The following is a 27,939-nucleotide window of genomic DNA, read 5'->3' as shown; positions in this document are numbered from 1 at the left end:
GGGGTGGGGGGGATGCCCTGGGAGGGGGGGGGGCGCGGGGGTGTGGCGGCGGGGTTTCGGTGGGGCGGCGCTGTGGGGGGGGGGGGGGTCCTGGCGCGAGGGGTGCCTGGGGACTTTGTGGGTCAGGGCTCGCTGGGGGAGGGGAGTGCTCTGTGTGGGGTGTCAGGTGGATTGGGGGGCAAAGGGAGTGTTATTTGGGGATCCCTGGGGGGGGCAGGGGTGCACAGTGGGCAAGGTCTGCGCGCGCAGCGCGGGGGGTGTTCTCTCTCTCTGCGGCCAGGAGTTGCATTGCTGAGGTTGCACACAAATGCACGAAGTCCAGGCGCTTACTTAATCCGGGGCAGGCAGCCCCACCAGTAAAGGCCCTGGTGCAAAGGGCAGTGGGGGGGGGTTCATACACTCAAACCAGCTCTGCTCGGTCCTTAGGGATGGGGCTGGTCGGTAGCACTGAAAGGGAGGAGAGATGAGCACTTGTTCCACTTGTGTGGGAGCTTAAGTGGTGTTACTTTTCTGGTCTCATTGGGCCAGTGTGCTGTGCCTTGAGGTTGTGACTGGGCTTCAGACAAAAGCATAATACAGAAGGTTCAACACAAATGTCAGTTCTGGCCATAACTGAATTTCCTGCGTCTTCTGTGCTAAACAGGCCCAGGCTATGTCTATACTGCACACCTTTTAGTGACACCACTGTGCCCCTAAAAGGTGCACAGTGTAGCTGCTCTTTGTCGGCAGGAGAGAGCTCTCCCGCCAACAAAAAATGTCACCCCCAATGAGACCAGTACCTTTGTCAGCAGTAGAGCTCCCACAGACAAAGCGCACTTTGCACCAGTGCTTTTTGCTGGTAAAACTTTTGTTGTTTGGGATGGGGGGAGGGGATTCCACACCCCCTGAACAACCAGCATTTTACTGACTAAAGTCCAGTGTAGACAAAGCCCCATCATGTCTGTGAAATGCTTCTTTAATCCTCCCTAGTCTACCTAACTGCTTCTCTTTCTTTGTTTAATAATGTGGCATTTCAGTTTTGACTCCAGAATATAAGGCCTGGTTTTTCCCACGCCACAAACCCAGACTAATTTTTTGTTTTTTGTTTTCTGCTACTGCTTTAGATAGAAGTGTGTACCTTGATGTAGGGAGGACAGTCCTGGGCCTACCAGTTCCAGCATATATTCCAGATGTGCTGTCCTGTGCAAAATTAAAATGACCATGAATTTGATCTCTTCTAGCTAGTTGCACTCAAACTTGTCAACGCTGTTTCTAGGCACAGTGTATTGATATCTTTAACCTGATAGCACAATTCAGTAATCTTCTGACTATAATGAAGATATTGTAGTTGCTGGCCTTGTCCTCCCCACAGGGATAGGAGAATAGCATGGAAAGGGATATGGGAGAAGTAGCTGTCTTTTTGTCTTATCTCAAAATTTATTTGGACTAACAAAATATGCATTTTGATGACTTTCTGGACTGTTGCATTAATCTTGTTTTCTACTTAAAGTACTGGGTATTCCAGAAGAGCAATCTAAAATTGTCTGTAACCATAAGTACCTGGACAAGAGCCGCCGCCTCTAAAACATGTTCTTGCTTGTAGCCAAACCTGTCTCTACAGTTTTGCAAGTCCAAATAAGCTGCCAAGCAGAAATCAAAACTGTACAGGCTATGCTGGAGTAGTACCCTGCTTGTTAAAGTTAAGTGGCATCTTTCCCCACACCTTACTAGATGCATGTGATTCTTCATGTAGTGCTTTTGGTGCACTATCCTTTCACTTTGGGTGACTTAATCCAAAGTGAGAGTGATGTCTGGTCTCCACCAGACAGCTCAGCATGTGAAGCCCCTTTCTCAAAGTAGCTTTGCTCTTTTGAATCAAGGGGCCTGAGGTATATGACCAACTTTTGCTGCAACATCTATGTCAGTCACAGATCGCACTTCATCATACCCCTTACTGATGTAGCTATTCCAGCAAAAGTTTTGTAGCGTAAAGTTCCTCCACTTGCTACTGCTAGGGTTACCATATTTCAGGTTCCCAAAAAGAGGACCCGGGTTGGGAGGGAGGGAAGCTGGGGGATACTCACTGGAGGGGGGGGACAGTGTTACTCCCTGTCATGGTGGCAGGGCAGCTGAAGCCCTTTGGGGACTGCTCCCCCAGGACTGGGGGTGGGGGGCTGGATGGGTGGGATCCAGCAGCTGTGGCTTACAGAGGAATGGACCAATCAGATGCAGGAGAGAGACCAGTTGGCATTCTTTTTGGGCTGCAGCTTGTTCTGCTCTGCAAACACGTTGTCCTCCTCTCCTCTCCCCCTTCATGTTTGAAAACCCCGGAGAGAAAAAGCAGGCTCAAAAAAGAGATATGGTAACCCTAGTTTCTGCTGCATCCACCACCACATCAGAACAAAAAACTTTTCTCGTTCTTCTAGCAAAGCAAGCATTGTTTTCCAATTTATTTCTGTAGGTCGTGATGGGTGAGTTAGAGAACCTTGGCTTGAGTGTTGGGTATCCAACTTACGCTTTTGAGTAGGGATCACCCTACATTCAGGCATCCTTCATAATCACTAAACCTCTAAAAAGACTGATCTTTCCAATAAGTAGAGTATTTTGCTCTAAATTCTGCTTCCATTCTGCTCTTTCTTATTGGAATAGTCCAGCTGCAAGGCAAAAGGATAATTTTGCACTTCAGTTGCACCTTTATCCAAACATCTTAACCTTTTATGAAGGTTCATAAGTGGCTTTCTTCATCTGTAAAATGGGAATGAGGCATAGAGGCAAAGAAACTTACTGGAGCAAGTCAGAAGCACAAAATAGAACAGAGTCCTTGCTATGAATCTCTTGCCCAATCCATGCTGTTTTTCAAGACAGTATGAAGATAGTAATTACAGAGCTAGCATGTGTTGTGCTCTGTGGCTCAAACTATTTATCATGAACATTTTTCTTTTTAACAAATTATGCTGTGGACTCGAATAACAATGCTGTGATGTAATTTCTGATGGTGACCACATGAAGATTATGGATTTGTATATAACTGCTACTCTTACGTTTGTACTTCTTGGCTTGATTTCCATGTGACAACTTTTTTACTAACATCTTGCTATAAGACTGCTGTCAAAACTTCCTGCTTACTTATCTAGAGCGGGAAATGGTGACGCTTTCATCTAGTAACACTAAGCATCCCTCTTGCTGAAAACCACATCGAAGTGCAACTTTCTGTGACCAGGTACAAATGAGTTTCAGCAAACTGTATTGGTAGAGCCTGGAAACTGAACAAGTTCTGGTAATGGTTAAATGCAGAGGCACTTGGAGACTCTGTAATGGCTGCAATTACCTAAAGTCAAAGCTATCTGGTAGCATATCATGTGTTAGGGGCAAGAGCATAGTGAAGGGAGGTGACATTATGGAGAGGCTAAAGAAAAACATTCCAGTAGTGGGAGCAGGTCTTACTCACTCCCCCCATTTTCTTTAGAGAATCTGGGGGCTGACTAGTACATACAAGGTCTAGCAAGGAAGCTTGAAAAAAGAACAGGAGTACTTGTGGCACCTTAGAGACTAACAAATTTATTAGAGCATAAGCTTTCGTGGACTACAGCCCACTTCTTCGGATGCATATAGAATGGAACATATATTGAGGAGATATATATATATACACACATACAGAGAGCATAAACAGGTGGGAGTTGTCTTACCAACTCTGAGAGGCCAATTAATTAAGAGAAGGGAAAAAAAAAAACTTTTGAAGTGATAATCAAGATAGCCCAGTACAGACAGTTTGATAAGAAGTGTGAGCATACTTACAAGGGGAGATAGAATCAATGTTTGTAATGGCTCAGCCATTCCCAGTCCTTATTCAAACCGGAGTTGATTGTGTCTAGTTTGCATATCAATTCTAGCTCAGCAGTCTCTCGTTGGAGTCTGTTTTTGAAGTTTTTCTGTTGTAATATAGCCACCCGCAGGTCTGTCACTGAATGACCAGACAGGTTAAAGTGTTCTCCCACTGGTTTTTGAGTATTTTGATTCCTGATGTCAGATTTGTGTCCATTAATTCTTTTGCGTAGAGACTGTCCGGTTTGGCCAATGTACATGGCAGAGGGGCATTGCTGGCACATGATGGCATATATCACATTGGTAGATGTGCAGGTGAACAAGCCCCTGATGGTATGGCTGATGTGATTAGGTCCTATGATGATGTCACTTGAATAGATATGTGGACCGAAGAAGTGGGCTGTAAGCGCCACGAAAGCTTATGCTGTAATAAATTTGTTAGTCTCTAAGGTGCCACAAGTACTTCTGTTCTTCTTTTTGCGGATACAGACTAACACGGCTGCTACTCTGAAACAAGGAAGCTTGGAGACTTACTTAAAAGACAAGGTTTTGCAACTCCTTACAGCTCAGTCACTGCTTACGTGCTCTCTAATGAGGGTTGTTTTGAAATCTTGTACATTACTAACTTTATTTGTAAAGGTGGTGGTGGCAGGGAGAGGGAAGATGGTTGTATACCAAAACAATAAACCCTTAAGTACTAACATTCTTTTCTTGGCAAGAGTGTTTTGACTGGCTTTTCTGAACACTGAAGTGTCACTAACAAATTACCATGCATCACTGCATAGGCAGGCTGGCTTATTCATTGCAGTGCTTGGACTAAAATTTCTCAAAACTCTTATCCTTCTGGATAAACCAAACTGGAATCTTAATCACTCACTGTACTGTAACCTTGGATCCAAATGCAGATCAGTGTTATCTCCTTAATCTGGTGTAATCTCTCTATGTAGAAAGAATTTGTAGTGGTAACAAGTACAATTTACTTGTTCCAAAGTTCCTTTGATAAGCTTCACAAAACTTGGTCTTTGGTACTATTCTTGCCATAGAAAGTGTATAAATCAGTTCTGGCTTGTCAGTAATGATAGGATGATTCAGACAGGTTTTTCCTGGCAGTTTGAGTACAGTCCTCTGAATACAAAGATAATATTTTGAAAACAATGGCAAACTGTAGTCCAATATCACTAAAGCTGATCTCCCTGTCAGCAACTAGGGAGCTTGCAAGCTGAACCAGTTCCCATGTTAGGTTTGTGTTGTGTAGTTTTTTAACAGTGCATCTCAAAATGCCTTTGAGAATAACGTAGTCAAAAAAAATCCTCAGGGTTTTGTGGAAAGGAAACTTAAGGTGACCTATGCTATTAAAACAGGGCTTGTTCTCTTTTTACCTGGAATGCCTCACTTTTTATATTGGGCAAGACCTGCATTTCTAACCTCTCTTCTGAAGGCTGTGGCCAGCTGGTGAGCTAGTAAAAGTATAATATGGCAGATATCAAAGTGAAAAAGGAAAGTGAGATTTGTTAGATTTTTAAACACCTGTAGTACTGACAACCGATAGTCAGAAGGGAAAATAAATTTGCCATCCAGGCTCTTCAGTTAAAGTCCAGAAACTCAAAACACAATTTAAAAAAGGCACAAACACTCATCCTTTGCAGGTCATCTTAGGTCATAATTGTTGATAAAACAGACCATAATGACTACTTACAGCCACTATCTCACTAACTAGTTCAGGGAATCCTGTCTTGAAGTACTAAATTACTTCAGTGTTAAAACCTTAGTTAAATGAGTTATTGACATAACCTCTTAAGCTTTGACAAGCTGCTTAGCTCATGCATAAAGTCCAAGGTGCTCAAACTTTCTAAACTTGTTCTTGCTTTCTAGCTGCTTTAAGTAAAATGCAAATTCTGCAGAGCTAAATTTGCCTACATCAGACATCTCTTCCTTATGTAGCAGGACTGGATAAAACTCCAGAACTCTTTGCAATTTTAATTTCAAAATCCAGCAGTTGTATCCTGTTTCTAATTCTAGTATTAAAAATCATGTAACTTTCTTCATGTCTCTAGCAAAAAGCCTGGAAGAACTTGCTCTGTTTACAATCACACAATGTTTGAATGAATGAATTTGTGAACTATACAATAAAATGAAGTATCAGTGTCTTGTAATCAAACAATTACTATATGTATTGCAGGTTTTTTCCAGTCACATGCAGTGGAAGTAGATGTGAAAGATCTCTCCAATAATACGTGCATATATGCAAAATGGATGATGAGCTTCTTGATAAAATATGAAACAAACAGTAGTGAATATGTAAGTACTGAATTTAGTGTTAACTTCTGCTGTTGGATGTACTATCCATTTCACTTCTCTGTTAAGTCTTGAGAAACTTCAAAACCATTACCCTTGTAGCTAGTTCTGGTAAGGTTGAAGAAAAAGTCAAGCTTACCTCTTTTAAATAGCTGATCTCAACATTTTTTTAAAGGGGCAGTCAGGGTTTCTTTAAATAACTTATGTAATATGTTACTGAGTTGGCATATTACATTTTATTCAGCTTGGACAAGAGGTTAGTTTGACTTTCTTGCTCTGTCTTAGCATGGTACCCTGAGTTAACACTGGGTGATATTAAAACTGAAGATGTTTTTGTTTGAAATAACTCATTAAACTCTAGTGAATCATGTTTAACACTAAAACAAGGGCTTTAACCTACTTGTTTGGGGGCAGTTAGGAAACTTTTGAATCTCCCTATATTCTAATCTTCCACTCTGCAACAATAAGAACTAGAAGTTTTTAAAAACATCGCTTTTCAAGTGTAAATTAACTGTCTTCCTGAGTCTGTTGATTAAGCAACAGTTGCACTGGATCACACTTTTCCAGCAGAACAAAACTGATGTAATTCTTTAAGTCTTCACTGCTATTATTCTGAGCATGTGGACAAGAGTGAACATAAGGTACAAGTTTCCTTCTTCAGGAGCTTGGGAGAAGGCCTGGAGCAGGCTGATCCAGAAGATAGGCAGGAGGAATGGTAGAGTAGCAAAGATGTTACAGCCATCACACTAGCCAGGAGGCTCTGGTGCGGGAACAAAGAATGAATGATCACTTCTCATTCCAGTTAGGTGGGTAGTGACCATAATTCATTACAATGTCTGGGGATACATGAAGCCAGAAGCTATCATTCTGCTCAGGAACAGCATGCTTTTCCCAACAGGTTTTGAAGGAGGATTGGCTTTTCACTTGGAAGTGGCCCCTGGACACTGAGGAGGGGATGGGGCTGGCTTCATCTTGGTTTAGTTACAGTGACTTTATCTGGAACACTTCTCAAACCCCTTGTGAGGGGAATAAGTGAGAGTGAGAAGAGAATGTCAACTTTATATTTAAAAAAAAAAAGGCAGTGAGTTTGGGGAAGACAAAGTATATAGTAAAGAAAATGGAAGAGGAGAGAAGAAATAGCCACTGAATGTTTCAGGGAGAGATGCCATGATCTATTAGTGGAGTGAAATCCAAAAGGGTAAAAAGTATAAAACATAGCCACTTTCTGTCTCAAATTTTTTTAAAGATGTTTCTCCAGCTAATGGATTAAGTATCAGGGTAATAATTTATTCCCAAGCCCTTACTAAAACTGAATGACACTGCTCAGTCATGCTTAGGGCCTTACCAAATTCACAGTCCATTTTGGTCAATTCCATGGTCAGAAGAATTTAAAAATTGTAAATTTCATGATTTCAGCTATTTAAATCTGAAATTTCAGTGTTGTAACTGTAGGGGTCCTGACCCAAAAAGGAGGGGGAGGGGTGTGTGTGGGGGGGTGAGGGTGGGTGTTGCAAGGTTATTGTAGGGGGAGTTGCAGTACTGCTACCCTTACTTCTGCACTGCTGCTTGCACTGCCTTCAGAGTTGGGTAGCTGGAGAGTGGTAGCTACTGTCTGGGAGCCAAGCTCTGAAGGCAGAGCCACCACTAGCAGCAGCACAGAAGGAAGGATGGCATGGTATGGTATTGCACCCTTAATTCTGCGCTGCTGCCTGCAGAGCTGGGAACCTCAGTCAGCATAAACTGCTCTCCGGCCACCCAGCTCGGAAGGCAGTGCAGAAGTAAATGGCAATATTACAAACCTCCCAAAAATCTTGTGGACCCCCCCTGCAACTCCCTTTTGGGTCAGGACCCCACATTTGAGAAATTCTAGTCTTCTCTGTAGTATCTGTATAGTGTAGGGTAAAAGTACATAAGACCAAATTTCAGTCTGTGGCATGTTTTTATTGGCTGTGAATTTGGTAGGGCCCTAGTCATGCTTCATGGCTCTACTCAAGCCTGTAGCAGGTTCTCACTCTGTAAAGTACTGTCTAAATGTTAGGGTGTAGTGTGCATGTCCCCCCCCCCTTCCCCTCCCCGGCAGGTTAAGACGTTTGGCTAGATCTTTCAACTCTTATTGTCTCATGACTGAATCCATCACAGCACTTTTCGAATTCAGATGGTGGTAAACTCTAGAACAGTGTGTATAATGGAGTAACTTTCTTAACCCTTTTAAGAGTTCAGTTCTCTGTTCCTATTTCTTTGTTTATATTAGGTATTGTTATATTGAAGCTTCCACTTCAAGATTATGAAACTTTTCAGGGAATACTCCAGCATGAGGAGAATGTCTGTCTGAATTAAACTCCTTTTTTCTTCTAGAAAAATGCAACCTTAAAGCCATCTACCAATGTAACGCATGACGGAAGCACCTGTGGCAATAACACACATGCCCCATTACTAGCAATACAATTTGGAGCAGGTCACTCTTGGAGTATCAACTTTACTAAGACTAATGAAACTTATCAGGGAAACATCATCTCATTTACCTACAACACCAATGATGCAGCCTTTAAAGATGCTAAAACAAAAGGTAATACGGGGGATTTTATCTTGTGTGGCTGAGCAATGACAACATTAAAGATAAATGATAATGATTATTGCGATATACCATCCCTCTAATTGGTTTTTATAGCTACTCATTCCTCTGCCCCATCCCTTTCTTAAAAGTGTTGCAGACCAATAAGAGCGTCCTATGTGTTTTTTATGAATGTACTGTAGATTCTAGTTAGTGTTTGCAGTAATCTACTAGACTCTGTCCCTCAATATGGATAGGGAAAGGGTTTTTTGTTGAGTTCTTGCTGACTTTCATGTGCATTGGTCAGTCTCCAAGAACACTAGTGTTATGATACAAATTGTTACAATGTACAACACTTTACTAAACATGAGTGTGCATCTTGGACAGCTAGTTGCAAAACACTAACTTTGGACCCCTTTCCTGTACCTTAAGAATTTTAAAAGGAAGCATCCTGCTGGGAGGAGCGGTTTCTTTTGAGATGTGCTTAGTTAGCTTTGTAAGCTATAGTACCACTCTACAATACTTAATGGCTATGTGAAGGGGCGAGGGGGGGAAAATGGGTAGCCGCGTGTTAAAGTGGCTAAGCTTACAGGAATTCTGCTCCTTGTATTGATTGTAAACTTCCTTTTTTTTCCTGTCTAAAACACATGAAGAGTAATCTGTATTCTTGCTTATAGGACCAATTACTATTGTTGTAAATGACACTATGCATCCAGTCCAACTGAATACTGTCTACAAATGCCATCACCTTGACTCTATTGAAGTGGCAAATGTGTCTCTGTTCTTCTGGAATGTCATTCTGCAGGCTTTTGTTCAAAATGGCACTGTTAGTAAACATGGTAAGTCACTTAAAATTGTGTGTGATGGTTCTGTATCCAAACTTCCATTTTAGGAGTGCAGTACAGAGTGACTTTAATGTTGTAAAGTAGTGAATCACTGCAATTTTTATAGGGAATTGCTGCTTATCTTGCCTAAACTCTTGAGAACCAACATGAGTATAAATATCCACTATCCTTGTTCATATCCTGAACCAACCGCTGATCTGAAACTAGATCAGTGGAGCAGACTGACTTGGCAGTCTGTATAATACATTGGTCAAAATGCAGTTCTTAATGAGTATTTTGCTAGCTGACGTGGGATTTTTAAATACTCTGATCCCTGAACTAATTGTACCACTACAACTAGATCATATCTGAGTCTCAAGGTATCTCTGTAAACAGAAGTCATACTGCCTTAGTCCAGGACTCAAACAGTTTGAGCCTCAGGTGTCCAGGTCAACAGTGACTAGCAGGTAGTCTTACTAAAGAGCACACACAGCAAGTATACTGCACGTGAGGCTTGTTAGGATTCTTTCCTTTAGAGCCACTAGCCTGGCCAGAACTTCCTCTGGCCACGGTCTTCACCTGCTATGCTGCTCCTAACTTTGCCAGTGCAGAATGAAACTAGCTTACCTCTTCTGTTAGTGTTAATGGAAAGACAGTTCTGTTTGCAATATTGCACTGTTACTGCATGCCTTGATGCTAAAACATCAAAGATTTGACTAAAAAACTCTGTAGGGGGCTTAAAAGGCCAAAATACTCCCTCCACAAAAAACATGAGTCATCTGTAACAAACAACCTCTGACAACTGCGTAATGTTATCAAAAATGTATCTTGATCCTAGCTAGTAGCTAGGAAGTCACACACTACTTTTTTCAGATTCTACATGTGAAGCTGATAAATCTACTGTGGCACCTACCACTATTGCCAACTTAACTACCACTGTTGCCAACTTAACTACTGCACCTATCACTACTGCTTCATCACCTATGCCAACTACAACTTCTAAACCAGTGGAGAAACCACTCATTGGAAACTATTCTCTTAAAGATGGTGATAAAACCTGTCTTCTGGCTACAATGGGGCTGCAACTGAATGTCTCCCAAGAGGTGCTGTTTTTAATATCTTACAAGCAAAGAGGAAGAGTGCGGGAATATTTTCTTGTTTGCAGAAGTATGGATACATGACTAGAGCCTTACCGCTTAACCAATATTTGGCATTACCTTTAGTGTTATGAATGTCCCCTCTAGTATACATGTATCAGACCAATCAAGGGATACTGTCTAGCTCCAGAACTCTGCCTACCTACCTTTTGAAATGGTAACTTGCTGAGGAATATCTTGATATTGTAACCTGAGCAGGGCATTTCAATAGCTTTTAAGGCTGGGACCTGCAGATGCTCTGCTTGGTTGCAGAGGGAGCCCAAATTAAGGCATCTGATTGCCAGAGCTGTGCTATTATCTGATGCACAAAATAAAGGAGGGATCTGTCTTCAACTCCATAAAAGAGCTGAATGGGAGAGTGTCAGAGGGCAAGATTTCCCCCCCCCCCAATCTTGTCCAGTACTGTTAAGGTTAAGTGTAACTTAAATAGCTTGGCTGAACATGATTCAGTCTACCCTAGCATGAAGACTCGCCTTGTTTTAGGATATGGTCTTGTCGAGAGTAAGACTAAACATTGAGGGGAAAATAGGGAGTTCCCTTCTGACAGCAGCAGAATGCCTTTTTTGAACAGCTAGAAGCCTCTTGACTAATCAATGTTTGGTTTTAATTTCAGCCCGTTTTGATTAACATCAATCCGAAGACCACTAATGTCTCTGGTAGCTGTGGCAACACATCTGCTATTCTGCGATTGAGTGACAGCAACAGGACGTTTATTGATTTCACCTTTGCTGTTGTAAGTAACATATTACAGTTAAGCACTAAGCTTCCAATTAAATCTTCATTTCTTGTGTCTAAACACTTTGCACATAATGCCTGGATCTTAAAAGCTTCTTGCATACTTGATTGTCTCTAACAGAGTTATATAGGTGGCTGGTATCTACTCTACAGGTGAAGCAACTGAGTCTCTTAATTGACTGCCCAAGGTTACCTATTGGCAAAATGAGGATTGTGCTCTAGAAGTGTCTGGTTCCAGTAATATGCTCAGTACTCTAAATATGCTCTCTATTAAATGAACCGCACTAGTGTGTAGTTTTGTCAGTAAATGCTCTTTCACACTTGTAGTTTAAAAGCGCATACTGCAGAGGCAATCTTCTAAATATACCGTATATATATGTACTTGTGTGTATGGGATAAACCCTTCAATTTTAACACATGGGCTTTTTTCTCATAAACAGAAAAACACAAGTGCAAACACACAAAGATTCTATCTGAAAGAAGTGAACTTCACCCTGATCCGCTCTATAAATGGTTCTGGTAAGATACTATTTGGCTTAAAGGAAGCACTTCAGTGACTGTATTCTGTCTATATTTAGCAAATACTTGTCAACTAATTTTTTTAACCAATATTAGTTCATACTCCATGGTCAAATCTACAGTGACTAGCTATAGTAACAAATTGTGTCTCTATTTGCTTTAGAGATTGCCCTAACTTGCTATTTTCCTTATCCCATTTTGGCCTTGTTACGACTGTGTAGCACGTATCCTTGCCTACCTCTGAAGTTTCCTGGAGTGCAGTAAAGTTCTTAAATCCTTCCTTGGGAAAGGAGATGAGATACACAGACACATTGCTGACAGTCTTTAGTATGAGAACCCTAAGTGAGCAGTTCACATTAATAGGCACAGCAATATTCTTTGCAAAGAGGTGCAACCTATAAGGCTTAAGCATATTCTTCCAGATCAGCAGTTCTCAAGCTATGGAGTAGGAGGTACAGGAATTTGTCAAGGGAGCACAAACTGTGCCCTCCCCTCCCCCCAACTCTGGCTGTCAGCCCCTGGCAGAAGGGGCTCATGCAGAAGGACTGTGCACACCCAGGAGGCAGGGTAGGGGATAAAGGGGACTGTAGGGGAGGGATGGACGGACTGCCTGACTCCCGTGGGGAGGAGGGGACAGACAGATGGACCACTGAGTGGGCTCCAGCAGTAGCAGCACAGAAGTAAGGGTGGCAATGAGGCACTAAGTCTGCTGTGGAAAGTGATATTCACTTTTCACAGCAGACTTCGTGCCTCATTGCTACCCTTACTTCTGTGCTGCTACTGGTGCAGCATTGCCTTCAGAGCTGGGTGCCCGGTATATGTACCTGGGGTCCAGCCATAAAGGACTACAGACACAAAGAAGGGGTCTGTGATGAAATAAGTTTGAGAACCACTGTTATAGACATTTGTCTTGCACATCTAAGGTAACCATTTTTCTGTATGGAAGGAAAACTTATCTTTCCACGTTCTTCTTGATAACTGAGAATTCATTCTGTAGCATTTCAGAAACCAAAGTGTGTGTGTGGGGGGGAGGGGGGGAGGGTGTTTTTTAATTTTAAAATTCGTAAATGTGGTGGGGTTTTTTTTTTGTTAAGTGGATCATGCTGGCCTACTAATATGTTGGCAATAATCTCTATAATAAGAGGCCTAAGACAAAGTTTAGACATGTAAACAGTTTATACTGTTGCAGTGATGAACTGCAGGGGCATGTATGAGTAGACTAGTGACTTAAATCTTCTGAAACTGTACCAGCTTTAATTATCCACCCCTCTTCTGTACTGAACTGGACTTCCTGTAGTCCACAAACTTGTTACTCTCCTTTAAAGTGCTACATAACCACATTTCGGAGGAAATAATGCTGAACAATGGACTCAGTACCTTTCAGCTGGATAGGCTTATGATCTTGGTAGTACACCCTTTGAACAAGGCACTCTTGATAAATAGACTTTAGTCCATAGAAAACTCATCAACAAATGTCCACATTAGAATTTTTTTTTTTTAAAAGAACCTTTCAATGCTGGAAACAACAACCTCAGCATCTGGGACACCTTCCTGGGCAGTTCCTACATGTGCCAAAAAGAGCAGACTGTTTTGGTGACTGAAGATCTTCAAATACATACTTTTGATCTGAGGATTCAGCCATTCAAAGTACAAGACAACAAGTATGCTAAAGGTAAGAATAAACCCAAATCAAGCAGACTTGTAGGGTGCTCTAACAAGGTTCACAACATAGGAGTAGATAAAAGCTTTATAGATACTAGCATAACTAATCCATTGGCCAGTACTTTATTTTTGCTTAGGCTAAAATGACTCTCTAAAATTTCCATTTGGGAAATGGCACCAGCCTTCTATCCTGGTTGATATGAACACCTTGCTTTTATCAGTGTTTTTGTCATAGAGAAACCTCCCTTTTAAAATAAATAAATAAATAAATCACACCACAAACTGGCAACAGCCCCATAGGCTTATACAAAAGGGCCTAAAGACATTGACTTTATGGCCATCTCCCCCTCCCCCCACAGCCATAGAGAACCACTGTTGACTTACTGAATCTGCAAATGCTGTAGTGAGGGAGACTGACCAGAGTGCTGCAAGAAATAATGGGATGAAGTTTGGAAAAAGAGCATTTCTGCTGAATGTAATCCAAGCTCTTTCTCATCAGACTGGAGGGGAGGAAAAGGATTATTCAAGTGATGGGGTCCAAAAAACTGGAAAAAGTTCTTCAAAGTACAACCTTGCATTGGCCAGTGGTATGGGAAGACCTAATCTGTCTCATCACAAATTCTGAAGAGATGCAGTATAAACAGTTCTAGTTCTCACTGTGGAAGGCCAAATGGGCTTCTGCATAATTCTGTAAATAGTACTTGAAAACTAGGTATATGTTACAGTAGTGCTTGCACCCCACTTTTGGGTTTAGATCAGTTTGTAGACTGATAAAATATGTAAGTTAAGATGGGAGGTGGAAGTGTACCTTAAAAAAACCAATTTTAAAAGTATACTGAGACTTATCATAGTAATATAGATATTGGAATTGGAAAAGGTTCTGGAAAGAGCAACAAAAATGACTAGGGGTATGGAACAGCTTCTGTATGAGGAGATTAATAAGACTGTGGGGCTGGGGGGGGATATGATGGAGGTCTATAAAATCATGACTGGTATGGAGAAAGCAAATAAGTGGTGGTTACTTCTCATAACACAAGAACTAGGGGTCACCAAATGAAATTAATAGGCAGCAGGTTTAAAACAAACACAAGGAGGTATTTCTTCACACAGTGCAGTCAACCTGTTGAACTCTTTGACAGAGGATGTTGTGAAGGCCAAGACCATAACAGGGTTAAAAAAATAACTAGATAAATTCAGGGAGGATAGGTCCATCAATGGCTATTAGCCAGGGTAGGCAGGGATGGTGTCCCTAGCCTCTGTTTGCCAGAAGCTGGGAATGGGCAACAGGGGCTGGGTCACTCGATTATCTGTGTTCATTCTCTCTGGGGTACCTGGCATTGGCCACTGTTGGAAGACAGGACGCTGGGCTAGGTGGACCTTTGGTCTGACCTAGTTTCAACATTCTTATGTGAACGTTGAACTCCTTAAATGCTACTAAATGAGTTCTGATTGCAATTGGCGCTCCCTGTTACAGCCACTTCTTCATCCACATGTTAATTTATGACCACTTCAGCTGGCTTTTCAATACTGAAACCACGTCGTTTTTGAACTCCTTTAAAATGTGTACACACTTACACTAACCAGGCTTTTTCTAGCTTTGTATTTAAATCTCCAATAAAATTGTGATACTGCAATTCAAGTTTATTAGTTGACATAAAAACTTCTCCTCTATAATGCCTTCTCTAATGGCTCTTAAACTTTATCATTTTAGTAAATAAGCTACTGTATCCAGCAAAAATGCCCCATCTGCTAACTATAAACTAGCACTTAGGGAAACTACCTATGAATCTGTACAGTTTTCTCACTAAACTATACAGGTATGATAAATACTTGCTTGTAACTTTGAGCCTTCGTGTTAAGGAAAATATTTTTGTTTCCCAAGAAAGGTACAATAGCATGCTGTCTCTTTATTTATTCCTTGTCACAACCTTTTTCTCATCTACAGCCCAGGAGTGTTCGCTGGATGATGACACCATTCTAATACCAATTATAGTTGGTGCTGCTCTTGCGGGCTTGATTGTCATTATAGTGATCGCTTACATAATTGGCAGAAGAAAAACCTATGCTGGATATCAAACCTTGTAAATCTGAATGTGATCACTGTTCCAGTTTCACTTTAATGAAGCAAGTGCAAGTTCCCAAATGCAAACAAACCACTTCAAGTAAACATTTGCATCATCTAATTAGGGCTGGAGACTGTGGGTGCTTTGTCTCTTTCGGTGTTTTGTCAGATAAAACAATGGGAATGTACCTCTACTTCCTGGACAAAGAAAAACATGGGGTTTCATAGCTGTACTCAAAGAGCAAATAAGCCTTATTTGGCAAATTATTAGGTAAAGATATTACCTGCAAACAATTACTTGGGATTCATTATCTGCATGTTACAAATATTAATAGTCTGAAAAGGGAACAGTCTAAATTAGGGCACTATTATGATGCATTGGGCAACTTGTAAAATTGCATTAAACTTGTACTTGTCTCACCTGCATTCCTTAGTTACTGTCACAATTGCAGGGTAACCTGGCTGCCTTTAACTGTATATTAAACCTGGAATGCTTGCCAGGGACTTCAGAGTGCCTAGTATCTCTTTTCTGGCTCATAGTACTAAATGCCATACTAATGGTTTTTCAAACAACTTTACGTTGAAGTGACAGTAGTAACCCACTTAATTCCAACAAGAGCTGCAATAGCTCCCTCTTATTTTGGTAGCTTCAGTAGCCATTCTTATAGTTAAACCCATTCATTTAGATATGTAAACTTAAAAACTTCAATTGGCATATCTGGGAGTTAAAGCCCAGTTTCTAAATGCTTTAGAGAACTGTTGTGCACAAATGAGCAGAAACCTAGTGCCTGTTACAACCTGGCATCCCTCTAGATACCAAAACAGACAGTTCTTCTAAAGTAGTACAGTATTCCTGCTGGCACCAGTTTTAAAAAGGGAATAAGAACCTTAAGTATTTCTAGAATTTAAAGGGCACTTAACTTTGTATCATACCTTGCACAGAAAGTCTGTCTTGCTCACTTCCTTTGAGTGACGTGTGTTAAAGAAGCTCTTGGGTTTAATGATCCAAAATCAGTTGTCACAACTTCAGCTGTTTTTAAATCTCCATATTAAGTCATTCTTTGCTAATCAAAACTTGCATTGTAACTGTCCCATGATGGCATTTCATCTGCTGATTCATGTACTTTGTGCTTAATTGTGTGCTGTGCAGAGATGTAATATTGTGCATTTGTGTGTACGAGTTACTAATGCTGTGAAGAATGCAAAAGTAAAGCATAAGTCTGAGGCTGATACACTGCACCTTTCTCCTTGCTGTTTGGAGTAGGCCCTCTACTTAAAACAAAGTGTAATGCAATTGGACTGTTCCTTAAACTGCAGCTATATAGAGATTAACCCTCACTGTATATCTTTAAGTTTCTCTGGTCTCCTAATCATTGTGGTGTAATTTAGAGTGCACTGCATAAAAAAGGTGGCCTTTCCTAAAAGGAATGAGTTTTGTGTTATAGACAGGGATTGGTCCTATTAATGAACATAGGACAAACTGAGTTTAACAGGGAAAGTTGGTTCATTTTTCTTAAAATTTTGGCTTGGAATTGTCATGGTAATAGATGCTTATTAGGAGTATACAGAGCTGCTTGTGGCATGTTTGGTGTTACTCTCTAAAAACAATCGGTAATACTAATTTGGTTCTCAGTAACAGATATCATAGTGACTAATGTATATTTAGGACTCTCTCTAAAAGAGCAAGAATGGTTGAATAACTCTTGTTGCAAGCAGAACTCAGGCCTTAGTCTAATATCAAAACCTCTTTAAAAAAAAAATAGAAATGTAAATGGAGGAACTAGCTTAAAACTTAAATTTTTAACTTGAGAATTTCTCCAAAAACATAAATTGTATTAAAATATCTTTAATTGCAACAGTTCTTTTAGAAAGTCTTTTTGTAGAACTCCAGTGATTGTTGGTGTTTACATGTGCCAGTTATGTACTTTTTAACTAGCATTTATCACAACTATTTTCTTTGTCCATCTGATGTCTTAAAATCTCCCAGGTTTCTATATGCCAACTGTATTCCTGAATTTCAGACTAAACTCTCACCTTCTCTTTGAAGGTGTAGAAATGTTATTTAGGGCAAACCAGTGGATTTGTTCAAGAAATTGGCTCTGAAAATAATACCAGATCTGGTGTGCCGGTAACTGGCTCATGTAAACATCTAAGTTTCATGTGTCTGCTTAAACTGTTTAAACCACTAGTTCTCTGTATTGTATTTCTCCATAGGGACTTGCTTGTCAGTTTACTCTACATATTGCTTTAAACAATAAAGATTCTTCTATTTCTTAAGGAACCTTGGTAACTCTTTTAATTAAAGCAATGATTTCTTTAACTGTAGTGATCACTTAAAAATAGACTTCTGATCTAAAATAAAAATTGATTTTAATCAAGATTATCCAACCTAATCATAGGACCACCTTCCTTAATCTTCTCTTTGTTGCTTAGTTCTCTCTGCATCTTTCTGTAACATGCTAGGAGGGACTGTCTGCTTATAGACTGTAGTTTTTTTCCTAACCACTAGTCTAGATATTAAATCACTTCCGTTAGAAGCTTGGCTATCCCACTTTAAACTTGTAGTGAACTATAGAACACCTCCCTAACCAAGTAGACTTACAAAATCTAATTTCACTAGTCAAACTTCAATCAGTTTAAGTATTCGTCTTGGTTATAACTAAAGCAGCAAATAGGTCAGTGACTCTTACAATTCTTCGCTTTGGGACTGGCTTCTCTTTAGCAAGCCTAAATTTACCTGGGGCTAACATCAATCAGCAGAAGTGGAGAAGCTGTAGGGACTTTCCTTTGAAAATTTTTGCTTGGTAAGAGCTCTTCTTGTATGCTAGGATCCATCTATCTGTTGCTGATTCTGCTAGTTCAGTTTCCAGCCTCCAATAAGATTGCAAAATTACATCTATCGGTTTCCTCACTGTTGGATACTCCAGGTGGTCTAGAAGTGGTGGCATGCAACACTCATTGCATAAATCTGTCCTTCAGAAATCCATAGAGCAGGCATAAAATTCATTCTGAACAGGGGAGACTTTTCTCTTAGTGTTTTTCTGTAGTTAATCAAAAGCACAATACTTGAGGTAAATGTGCTTTCTCTATTGCTTATGATTAGAACTGATCACCTGTGCTGCTTGTCCTAAGTCTCCATAAGAGCTTTTTGACCAAACAGCTATATGTCCAACTCATGGGAAAATGCTGGGTATGCAGATGATGTACTCTGCACTGTAGAACCACAGTTTTGTCTCCTTACAGATTCAGCGCTTTAGCTAAGATGTCACACCATGCATGAATAATGATACTGTAGCATATGTCCCCTGTTTCAAGAGTAAATACTAAAATGAATCTTCATTTGCCTACCCCTGATGTACTAGCCTGATTTGGCAGAGGGACCACACATCTGGTATACACAGTTGTATTGGTGATAGTCTGACAAGGGAGGAGGATGAGTAAAATCAGATTCTCTTTTGACTCCTGGCTATTGGCTTGGGGTCAATCAATCGTTAAAATCTCACTGCCTTTCCTTTCAGGCTTCATTAGTCAAAGCCCATGCTGTGATTGAAGTCTCAACGGTTTTTGACTTCAGTCTACAATGCCAGCACATGTATCTTAAAAACTCAATCTGAGCTCAGTGGAGCTTTACACAACTTCTTCAAAACTAACTAGAAAGTTAGGTTCCTCCAAGAGACACTCAGCCTAAGTCTAAACTTAAATGGAGCTTAAGCATCCTCTGAAAATATCTTCAAGGATGAGACCGGGGTGGTAAAATTGCAAACTACTAAATTTGCATCTTGTAATGAACTTGCTCATCTTGCAGTGCTAAAACTTGGGTGACTGTATTTGTAGTCCTTAGCTTTTGATGTTCAAAAGCATTTTACTCTTAAATAGCTTTAAGAAAGAAAAGTCGGTTATTCACATCTTTAACTGAACTGCACTCAGATGCAAAGTAACAGTTTTCAACATCACTGCTTTCTTTCTATTTAACTGTGAAAGGTCCGCCCTAATATTCTGACCAGTGGTAAAATGTCCAAGACTGGGTGTGTTGGAATAATATATTGTGTAACTTCATCATACACAAAATGGATTCCAGAAATTTCATGTTAGTCTTAAAAATGGGGAGGGAAAGCATTGCAATCATCTTTATTTATAAACCGGGTCTGGTTGAAGGAGAGCTCTAATACTGGATGGGAAGCTATGTAAACGATTAGGGAGAGGTTGCAGGGTTTAACATTTCTATTCAACTGGCTTTCTTTTGAAACTTGCCCTCTTTCCATCTAGCTGAAGACTGCAGCCCAGATGTGGACAACTTCATTGTGCCCATAACAGTGGGAGCAGCTTTGGGAGGATTAGTTGCTCTAGTGCTTGTGGCTTATTTTGTAAGCCACAAGAAACACAGTAATGCTGGATATCAGCAATTTTAAATATGGGGAAGTGGGCGGGGGGGAGAAACTGTCTCCTTACATCTGAATGGTTTTGTCAAATAGCTTCTTGAAAATTAAATTTATTTAAGAAACAGTTAACTTTTAATTAGCATTACATCTGAACTTGACAACTCAGAGTGATTTTAGTCTGGTCCTTGATCAGACTAAAGTTTGTTTCCATCTTCTGGATGTGGATGTGATGCTACCAAAAATACCAATTCAGTAATTCTATGATCTATATGTACACAGTGGCTGTATATGAATAAAGTTTTGTTCTTAATCTCTGTGAATGGCACTTAACCAGTACTAAGTTCGCTGTGGATGTCTTCAAGTATTAATGTATATAATCCTACCTTGCAGTTTATTTTATTACTATTGATAGTGCCTTATATACAGTTTGTCAAATATTAAAGCTGTGTGAATGCTCCTATTAGAAAGGCTAAAACTGACTTTTGCGACTTAAAGATGCTCTGTAGGTGCAGTTCTCTGGATACACCTTTTTGAGTATGCAAGTATAATTTACATGTTCTGCACTTTGTCTGGGCCATCTATTTTGTACAGCTGGTCTACAGAACAAAAATACTTGTAAGAATACTATAGTATTTTGAGCTACTAATTAATGGATCTTATGACTGTTTCCAATGTCAAAAACTCTTATTCAAGAGAAAAGGGAAGATGGGTTGGGCTGGAACCTAACTCTGTACAGCCTTAATCTGAACTCCCATGGTCAGTCTGTATAGTTTCCAAACTCTTCCAAGAAAATATTTCCCCTTTCTGTCTGTGAAACAACAGACTTGCAGTGATAAGTAGTAGAATCTGTTAGTGTACAACTGTTTATATTTCAACTTGCAAACTTGGTAGCCACCAAGTGTTAGGTTCCACAACCATTCTTCTTCGATCTGAAAGGGACCTCTCTGACAGAATTAAGGAGATGCTAAAAGTAGCTCAACTACCATGTTCTCCCTGCCCTGCTAATGTAAACTTAAAAATCTACTGGTGGTTAATGGGCACCTTTCATCAGTATTAAATGAACTCATTTTAGTATTAATGACTTTAGGATTCCTATATGCTATTTAATATTCAAATCCTCTTACCAGCCAAAACTGATTCAAACTGACCAAGGTAAAGCTGTAAGTATTGTACCTCAACCTGAAAGATAGAGGAGTTATGATCACTCTCTTTAAAATAACTCGCACCATAAATTATCCTTCCTCCCCTGCATTGCTGAACTGCACAGCAGCAGCCTCTGAATTGGAATGAATACTGCTGCAGGGCCAGACTTTGTGTTTGTATTTTGATTGGATTAAAAGAGGAAAATATAAAGTTGTTATAAACCCAGGCTTTGTCCTAATGGATAAGTGGCAACTGGTTACCAGGTTAATATAGCTGAGCTAAATTTGGCACAGTAACTAAAGCAGTGGTTCTCAATCTGTTTACCACTGTGGGTCGCATATACAGCTCTGTGTTGTGGGCCACATCCACACAATACTACCCCTATGGCCCCGAGGATGTCACTTGGGCTGCAGTTGTGTGCTGATTTGGCTGCACGTGGCCTGCAGGCCATGGATTGAGAACCACTGCTCTAAAAAAGGCTAATTCAATTCAACTCACATTACTGGGCAGCGTCTTAAAGTAGTAGCTGCTACCTTTTGACAGAGTGCTACATCTGTACAAGACATGTCTTCTATTCAGACATAAAAGCAAGCAAAGTCCATTCTTCAGGAATCTCCCAAAGCTTTAACAAAGCCCTCCACTTCAAAATCTCACCACGGGGACTGGGGTGAACTAGATTAACATGTTTATAAAAGTTCTTTAACTCATACTACCTCTTGGGGGGGGGGGGGGGGGTGGTCAGCCAGTAACAGCCATTAGCTTGGGGCATTGGACATCTAATTACTTAGTGCTGCTCTGGACTTTGTTTTCAAAGCAAAGTCAAACCACTTTTTCCTTGCAGTAGTCCAGTAGGGTAAGTATTTCTCCCTACTTTACACATGTGGAAAGTGAAGCAGAGCTGTTACATAACTTGCCTGAGGCTTATAATTGGCATCGGAGTCCCATGCTCTGAAAAAGCCCATACTGACTTTGAATTTAGCATTTGTGCCAGAGAAGAATTAAATAATGTATACTTCAAAACTGTGCAAACCCACTTTGTGGCATTACAGTGAATGTTTTTTACAATGCTGTGTTGATTTTAATAAGAACTACACAATTCTTCTCTGAAAGCAATACCTCCATGACCTCTTTGTACTGACTGGATCAAAAAATAAAGCTATATGCACCAAAGGTGTGTCTTTCAGTGTTTTTAGCTACCCTGATATATCTTTGGTTGTCTTTTACAGACTTCTATACAGTGCTGCTTTCCATATTATCTATTTATGCTCTCCTTTCCCATCCATTTCTGAAAATGCACAGTGGTGTTGGAGGGGATGAGATCAGTTTGGGGGAGGGGGGGAGGTAATACATTTTGTCATTCTGGTGCTCTAATCCAGGTAAATGCTCTCAAATCCATAGGGTGGTGATCAGCTAGTATGTCATTTCAAAGTTAATACTTTGTCCTGGGTTATGGGTGGCATCAGTGGGAGAGCCACAGGTGTGCAGAGAGCAGAACATCCAAAGTGTATGCTAATGTGAAGATCTGAAAAGAGATCTTTACCCTGTGAGAGCCCTAGATGTAGCCAAATGTGATAGATTTCTTCATAAGCACTTCAAATGCACCTTCTGGCTATAGGCAACCCAGTGACTATTAGCTAAATTGTCTAGAAGAGAAACAAAGAGCAACTGAATTATGCCTACCTGTACAGGGGGGTGAGGGGTGGATGAATAAGTGCTTAGACTGTAACTAAGGTCCTGATCCAGAGAGATGCTAAGCACTTGCAATTCCTATTGAAGAAATAAGTTCTGGGTCTTCTGTACCTATCGGGATCAGATTTAGAGAGAGGGGTCAGGTTTTTATTTAAAAAAAAAAAAAAAAAAAAATTGCAAGTGTCTGTTTCCTCCCTGCTTGATTGGTTTCTAATGCATGGTTTCCCTACTAATTTCCTCTCCCTCACTTTTTTCTCTTCTACAGCTGAAGAATGCTTTGCAGATTCTGACCTGAACTTTCTTATCCCCATCGCAGTGGGTGTGGCGCTTGGCTTCCTTATCATTCTTGTCTTTATCTCTTATGTCATTGGAAGAAGGAAAAGTCGTACTGGCTATCAATCTGTATAATCTTTTCATGCTGTCTCTGCTGCTTTTTTCCCTTAACAGAAGTTATTAGTTTATGGTTTTCTTCGACCTAGATATATTAAAAAACAAAGGCTAATGTATTTGTGTATATGATTGTGAGAACAAATTTAGACTCACCTGAAGCTACTGTAAGGCTTTGGAGTAAAGTAAAACTGCTCCAGGAAACACTTAAGACGATGACCAATATTTGTCCCCTGGGCAATGTGATTATTTGACTGAAAAGGCCTAAGATAAGGATGCATCTTACTCGCAGCATTTTTAATCTCTATTCTTTTGCATAATATCACAGCTGGCGAGTGAATCTTCATTTTATATGCAGCTACTCAGCTTATTTCAGATGCTGAAGTTAAAAAAACCCTGCTAGAGGTTTGAATGCTGTGTACCGAAGGATTGTATATGCTGTTGGAAAGAAATGCAAAATCCTTCCTAGCATTCAATTAGAAGCAAACTTACCACTGCTGCCTTGTTTGTTTTTCATGTAGCTGCTTGTTCTCTGGGGTTAGCTTAAAGCTGCTTTTCCTTTGCATCCAAAGTTGGTTCTTGATCCTACAATACGTCACCCAGAAGTTCCTTCTCTTAGTAACTAGTGTATTTAATATCAGTGTGGAAAAAATTATCTTTTTTTAAGGGTAAGAGGGGAGTGGGTGAGACCTAGCATAACTTACCCAAGAATGGAAGAAGCTGACCTTAGAGAACAGAAAAAGCTTTTAAGGAAGCCGTGGGTATCCTGTGTTGCTTTTGTCCAAAGAGGACATTGTTAAGCATCTTCTGTTTGCTAACCAAAAGGTTCTTCTGCTCTCTGACTTTAATTGAGCCTATGTTTGAGCGAATGGGAAAACTTTGGGTTCACTGGGTCCAAGTTTTCATTCCTTCTGTGCAAGGGAAGGATAATCTAGACTTCTCATCTTTTATTTCAATTGAAGGAACTGGCCTAACTTTACACCTCTCTTTAACTCCACAGAGGTGTGCTCTTACTCTATTTTCCAAAGTAGTCAATATGCAAAAGGATGAGGTTATAGAAAACCACATTAAAAAAAAGTGACCCCACCAAAGAATGGGATGGTGTGTTGGATCCAGTCAAACTCCTCCCCTATCATTAATATTGTCATACACTTTGAAGGCCTATGTTCCACGTTTGGGCCTTAGCAGGGTGGAAGCTAGTTATTTTGGATTAAATTCTGCCATCCCTGAATGGGTACACTGGGACAGGAGCATCTTCCTCCTTGGCCCCCTTTGATGCAGACCTGCAGAAGCTAGTCCTACTATTGTGCTCTCTTTTATGCTAGGCCATGTGACTAGCTGGGGTGCTAGTCTGTTCATAGCCGGCAGTAGGGGGTGTGGGAATGTGTTCAGCACTCTTCTGCAGCATGCGTTTAGGATGTTCCTGAGCCACTGCAGGGGCAGACTGCTGCAGAGCACCTCCACCTCATTTACAGATGGGAGCGAGATCATGATTTGGCCCTTCATTTTACAGAGTGTTTGGGCCTCAGAGCTGGATGAGGGTAACTGAGCTAATTAAGTCAAATCAGATGAGAAGCGGTCTTTCATTTTTCAGTTTACTGGCTCACAAAATGTGTGTTCAGTCATTATGTGACACTAGGCTCCTCCAAAGAGAAAACCCATGAAGTAAGCTGAGGTGTTCAGTCAATACGCTATAGGAGGATATGGCACATGAGGGGCTGAATGTAAAGTAGAGCATGTAACAATTCACACTCAGTGGCGTTCTTTAGAAGCATAGTTGCCTTTAGAAAACAAAAGGTTTAGTAAAAGCACACACGGGGATTATCTCCAAGAGGTGTTCAAATACACTTTCATTTGAGTGACGTTGGGCATGGAAGATTGTACACTACCGACTTTCATTTTAAAGAAACACTGTTTAGACTCCTATCACAAAAATTGCTTTGGTCCTATTCTGACTACAGGCTCAAACCTAAGCTGTAACTGCATCTTCTAATGGGACAAAAATAGGGTCCTACACAGATGTGATACTTTCATGCTGGGGACTTAATTTAAGCCCAGTGGGTTGGGTTTTTGTTTCCCATTTTTTACTCTTGCTTTCCCAGAGTGGGGAAGTGCTAAATGGGCTACTCTGGGCCTAACACACATGCCCCTCAAAGCGTGTCACCTCCACAATGACATGAGGTGGGTTCTATTCCTGCTATGCTAGTCTTCAGGCTCCAGATCTGAGCTTCACACATAGCATCCTTTTAATCCAGCTGGGTGACTTTAATAATAAAATGCAGCAATTTCCTAATTTTTATTTTTTTAAGTGCTATTTTGGACTTCATGAGAAGTCAAAATCAAGCAAGCACTTTAAAGTTATTGTAGAATGAAGAGTGATATAAACATGGTTCTCTGAATTTGCAAAAGACTGTACAAATGTGCTGATGAAGACAGAGTATCTATACTAAACAAAGTTAACTATGATGTTTGTCTAGTTTTGCTCAGTGTTAATACTCTTGATAGAGATGAATGCGACTTTTAAGAGCTTTATCTAAGGGGCTGGTGTGGCTTGAGTTTCAGTGGTGGTGAAAACTCAATCACTTCTTGCTCTCTTTCACCCCATGCTCCCTTCAGGCCAGGACTGAGGCAGAGACCAGGTGGGCGGCATTTGTGCTGCCATTGGTTGCATGTTCCACAGTCTGTGGATAACCAAATTTAAGAGGAGTGAGAGTTATTAAAACTCTGAGCAGGAGGGATGGTAACACCATGTAAATGCTTTTTTCATAATGGCAAACACTAGAAGTTATAGACAGCATGCTGTTATATTTTTAATATAAAGAAGAAAAGGACTTTAGCATGTGATTATGGATGAAAAGAGACTTCTGTGTATGTGCTCTCTATGGCCCTGGCACTTCAAACTTCTGAGCCCTTCAATTCCTATTGAAGTTAATCAGCAGGGCTCTCTACTTGGCAGGAGTGAGCCCTAGACATGAGTTCAGTCTTTTTAGCTTACCAGCAAAACGTGCAGCAATTATAAAATGTGTTCACATGTCAACACAATTGCCAATAAAATTCTGATGGCTGAATCTTTATTACTCTTGGAAGCCTGGGATGTACAGAGAACACAGCTTCATCTTCAAATACTGGGGGAAGTTTCTAATATTCTTGCCTTGAAAAGTCTTGTCCTGACCTGTCAACTACCCTAAATTGATGTGGGTGTTATTGACAGATGCCTCACTAAATGTAAGTGATTGAAGTAATTCTGCATATTTAGAGGATGGCAGAGAGGCCACCATTTTCACATGTAAGTACTAAAGCTAGGTATCTATATGGATAAATATTTAGACATGTAAGTTCCTTGACTTTTAAAGGTGCTGAGCACCCATAACTCCAGTTGATGTCTTCGGAGTTGTGGGTGCGCATATTTAGATGTCTGAATGTGGATTTAAGTGTTTAAACCCCCAGGTTTGAAAACTTTGGTCAAAGTTAGTATCACCCGATGGTCTGTCTTCTGCCTGGAAAACTAATGAAATTACACCTGGGGTGATTTTGTCCCATTATGATTAAATCCCACTCCCTGCCCTCAAGAGATTTATTGTGTTTAAAAAAAAAAAAAAAAATAGGGGTGAGAGCCCAGTTATAAAGCTCAAAACTCAGTAACTGGAGTCAACTAGCCTTGTTTAGGATATAGATATTTAGTCCTGTTTGCAAAGGCCTCTACTTTAAGAATCTAGGTGTATTTTTATTACTTAGCTAGTTATAAAGGTATAAAAGAGAGAAATAAAATTACTGTCTGTTTGTGTAAGGGCCTTTTTTTACTGTGACAGTTTGAGGCCCTGTTCTTAGGCTAAGCCTTTGGCTAAGTAATAGAGGCCAGCCATAAACTGGGACGTGTATGGTCACATTCTTACATTCCCAACTAGTCACATTGAAATAAGGTGCTATTGGGCTGTTAAAAATACAATCCTGTTCTGATATTCCTATCACCTCCAGAGAAAGGGAAGATTTAGGGGAGGGGTGGGGCAGAGAATAGGAACAGGAAATGGGGGTGGGGAAATTGAAATCATGTTTCGCTGGGGGCGGGGGGGGGGGGGGGAATAGAAACAGGAAATAAAAACAAACCCAGGATATAAAAACGGACCCAGGCAAGGCTCTATGGTATCAAAGCTGAAAAGGGAAACACTAAGAAAAAAAACTAAACTCCATGCTTGCTAAAAGTTCACCCCAATAAACATCAAATTGTTTGCATCGTCAAACTTCAGGTATTGTTGCTCTCTGTTCATGCAAAAAGAACCAGGAAAGTAAAAGGATAAAAAAATAAGCCCCCCAACAAGTCTGCTCCAGGTACCGCCTCAAGCCTGTAAAGTCTGGCCCTAAGAAAATGGGCTGAGTGATTCCATTCATCACACATACCATAGACTGGACACACTTTTTTTTTTTTTTTAAATCATTCCTAAATGGGGGCCAGTGAAATGGAGACAGTGCAAACTCACTCAATAATATGTTGTATTGCTGTAACAAGGGTGGCCTGTGCTGTACAGGTGGCTGTAGTGAAGGCCGTGCCCTGTTCCCAGGGTGGGTACTCCAACCACACTGACAGGTGGATGGCTATAAAGTATATTAAATTAAGACTAATGGTTGCAAAAGGAGGGATGGGTAAATTGTCACAGCAACAGCTGCTGGCAATAATCAAGCTCCAATTGCTGGTGTGAGAAGGTGATCGGAATGAGCAAAGAAATATTTCCTCACATGC

At 40.5% G+C, this 27,939-nt stretch overlaps 1 protein-coding gene across 6 annotated transcripts in view; it reads left to right on the top strand.

Annotated features, from left to right (window-relative positions):
* LAMP2 (lysosomal associated membrane protein 2) overlaps positions 1-25,670 on the top strand; it is a 30,967-nt gene extending 5,297 nt beyond the window's left edge. Inside the window, exons 2-9 of one of the 6 annotated variants that reach the window (XM_034780501.1) lie at positions 5,981-6,099; positions 8,452-8,662; positions 9,325-9,486; positions 10,345-10,574; positions 11,242-11,361; positions 11,804-11,882; positions 13,387-13,554; positions 23,083-25,670. In XM_034780501.1, coding sequence (XP_034636392.1) covers positions 5,981-6,099; positions 8,452-8,662; positions 9,325-9,486; positions 10,345-10,574; positions 11,242-11,361; positions 11,804-11,882; positions 13,387-13,554; positions 23,083-23,225 — 1,232 coding nt within the window. In that variant the 3' untranslated portion in view covers positions 23,226-25,670. Of the gene's footprint in view, positions 1-5,980; positions 6,100-8,451; positions 8,663-9,324; positions 9,487-10,344; positions 10,575-11,241; positions 11,362-11,803; positions 11,883-13,383; positions 13,555-15,489; positions 17,888-19,872; positions 22,299-23,082 lie in introns of those variants that run through there. The other 5 variants (XM_034780499.1, XM_034780500.1, XM_034780498.1 and 2 more) reach the window with 5 other exon arrangements.
* Positions 25,671-27,939: the final 2,269 nt, after the last annotated feature.

The sequence above is a fragment of the Trachemys scripta genome, chromosome 9, assembly GCF_013100865.1.
Source record: "Trachemys scripta elegans isolate TJP31775 chromosome 9, CAS_Tse_1.0, whole genome shotgun sequence".
In the NCBI taxonomy this organism is placed as follows: Eukaryota; Metazoa; Chordata; order Testudines; family Emydidae; genus Trachemys; species Trachemys scripta.
The sequence above is the reverse complement of the archived record's forward strand: the minus strand, read 5'-3'. Positions and strand labels throughout refer to the sequence as shown.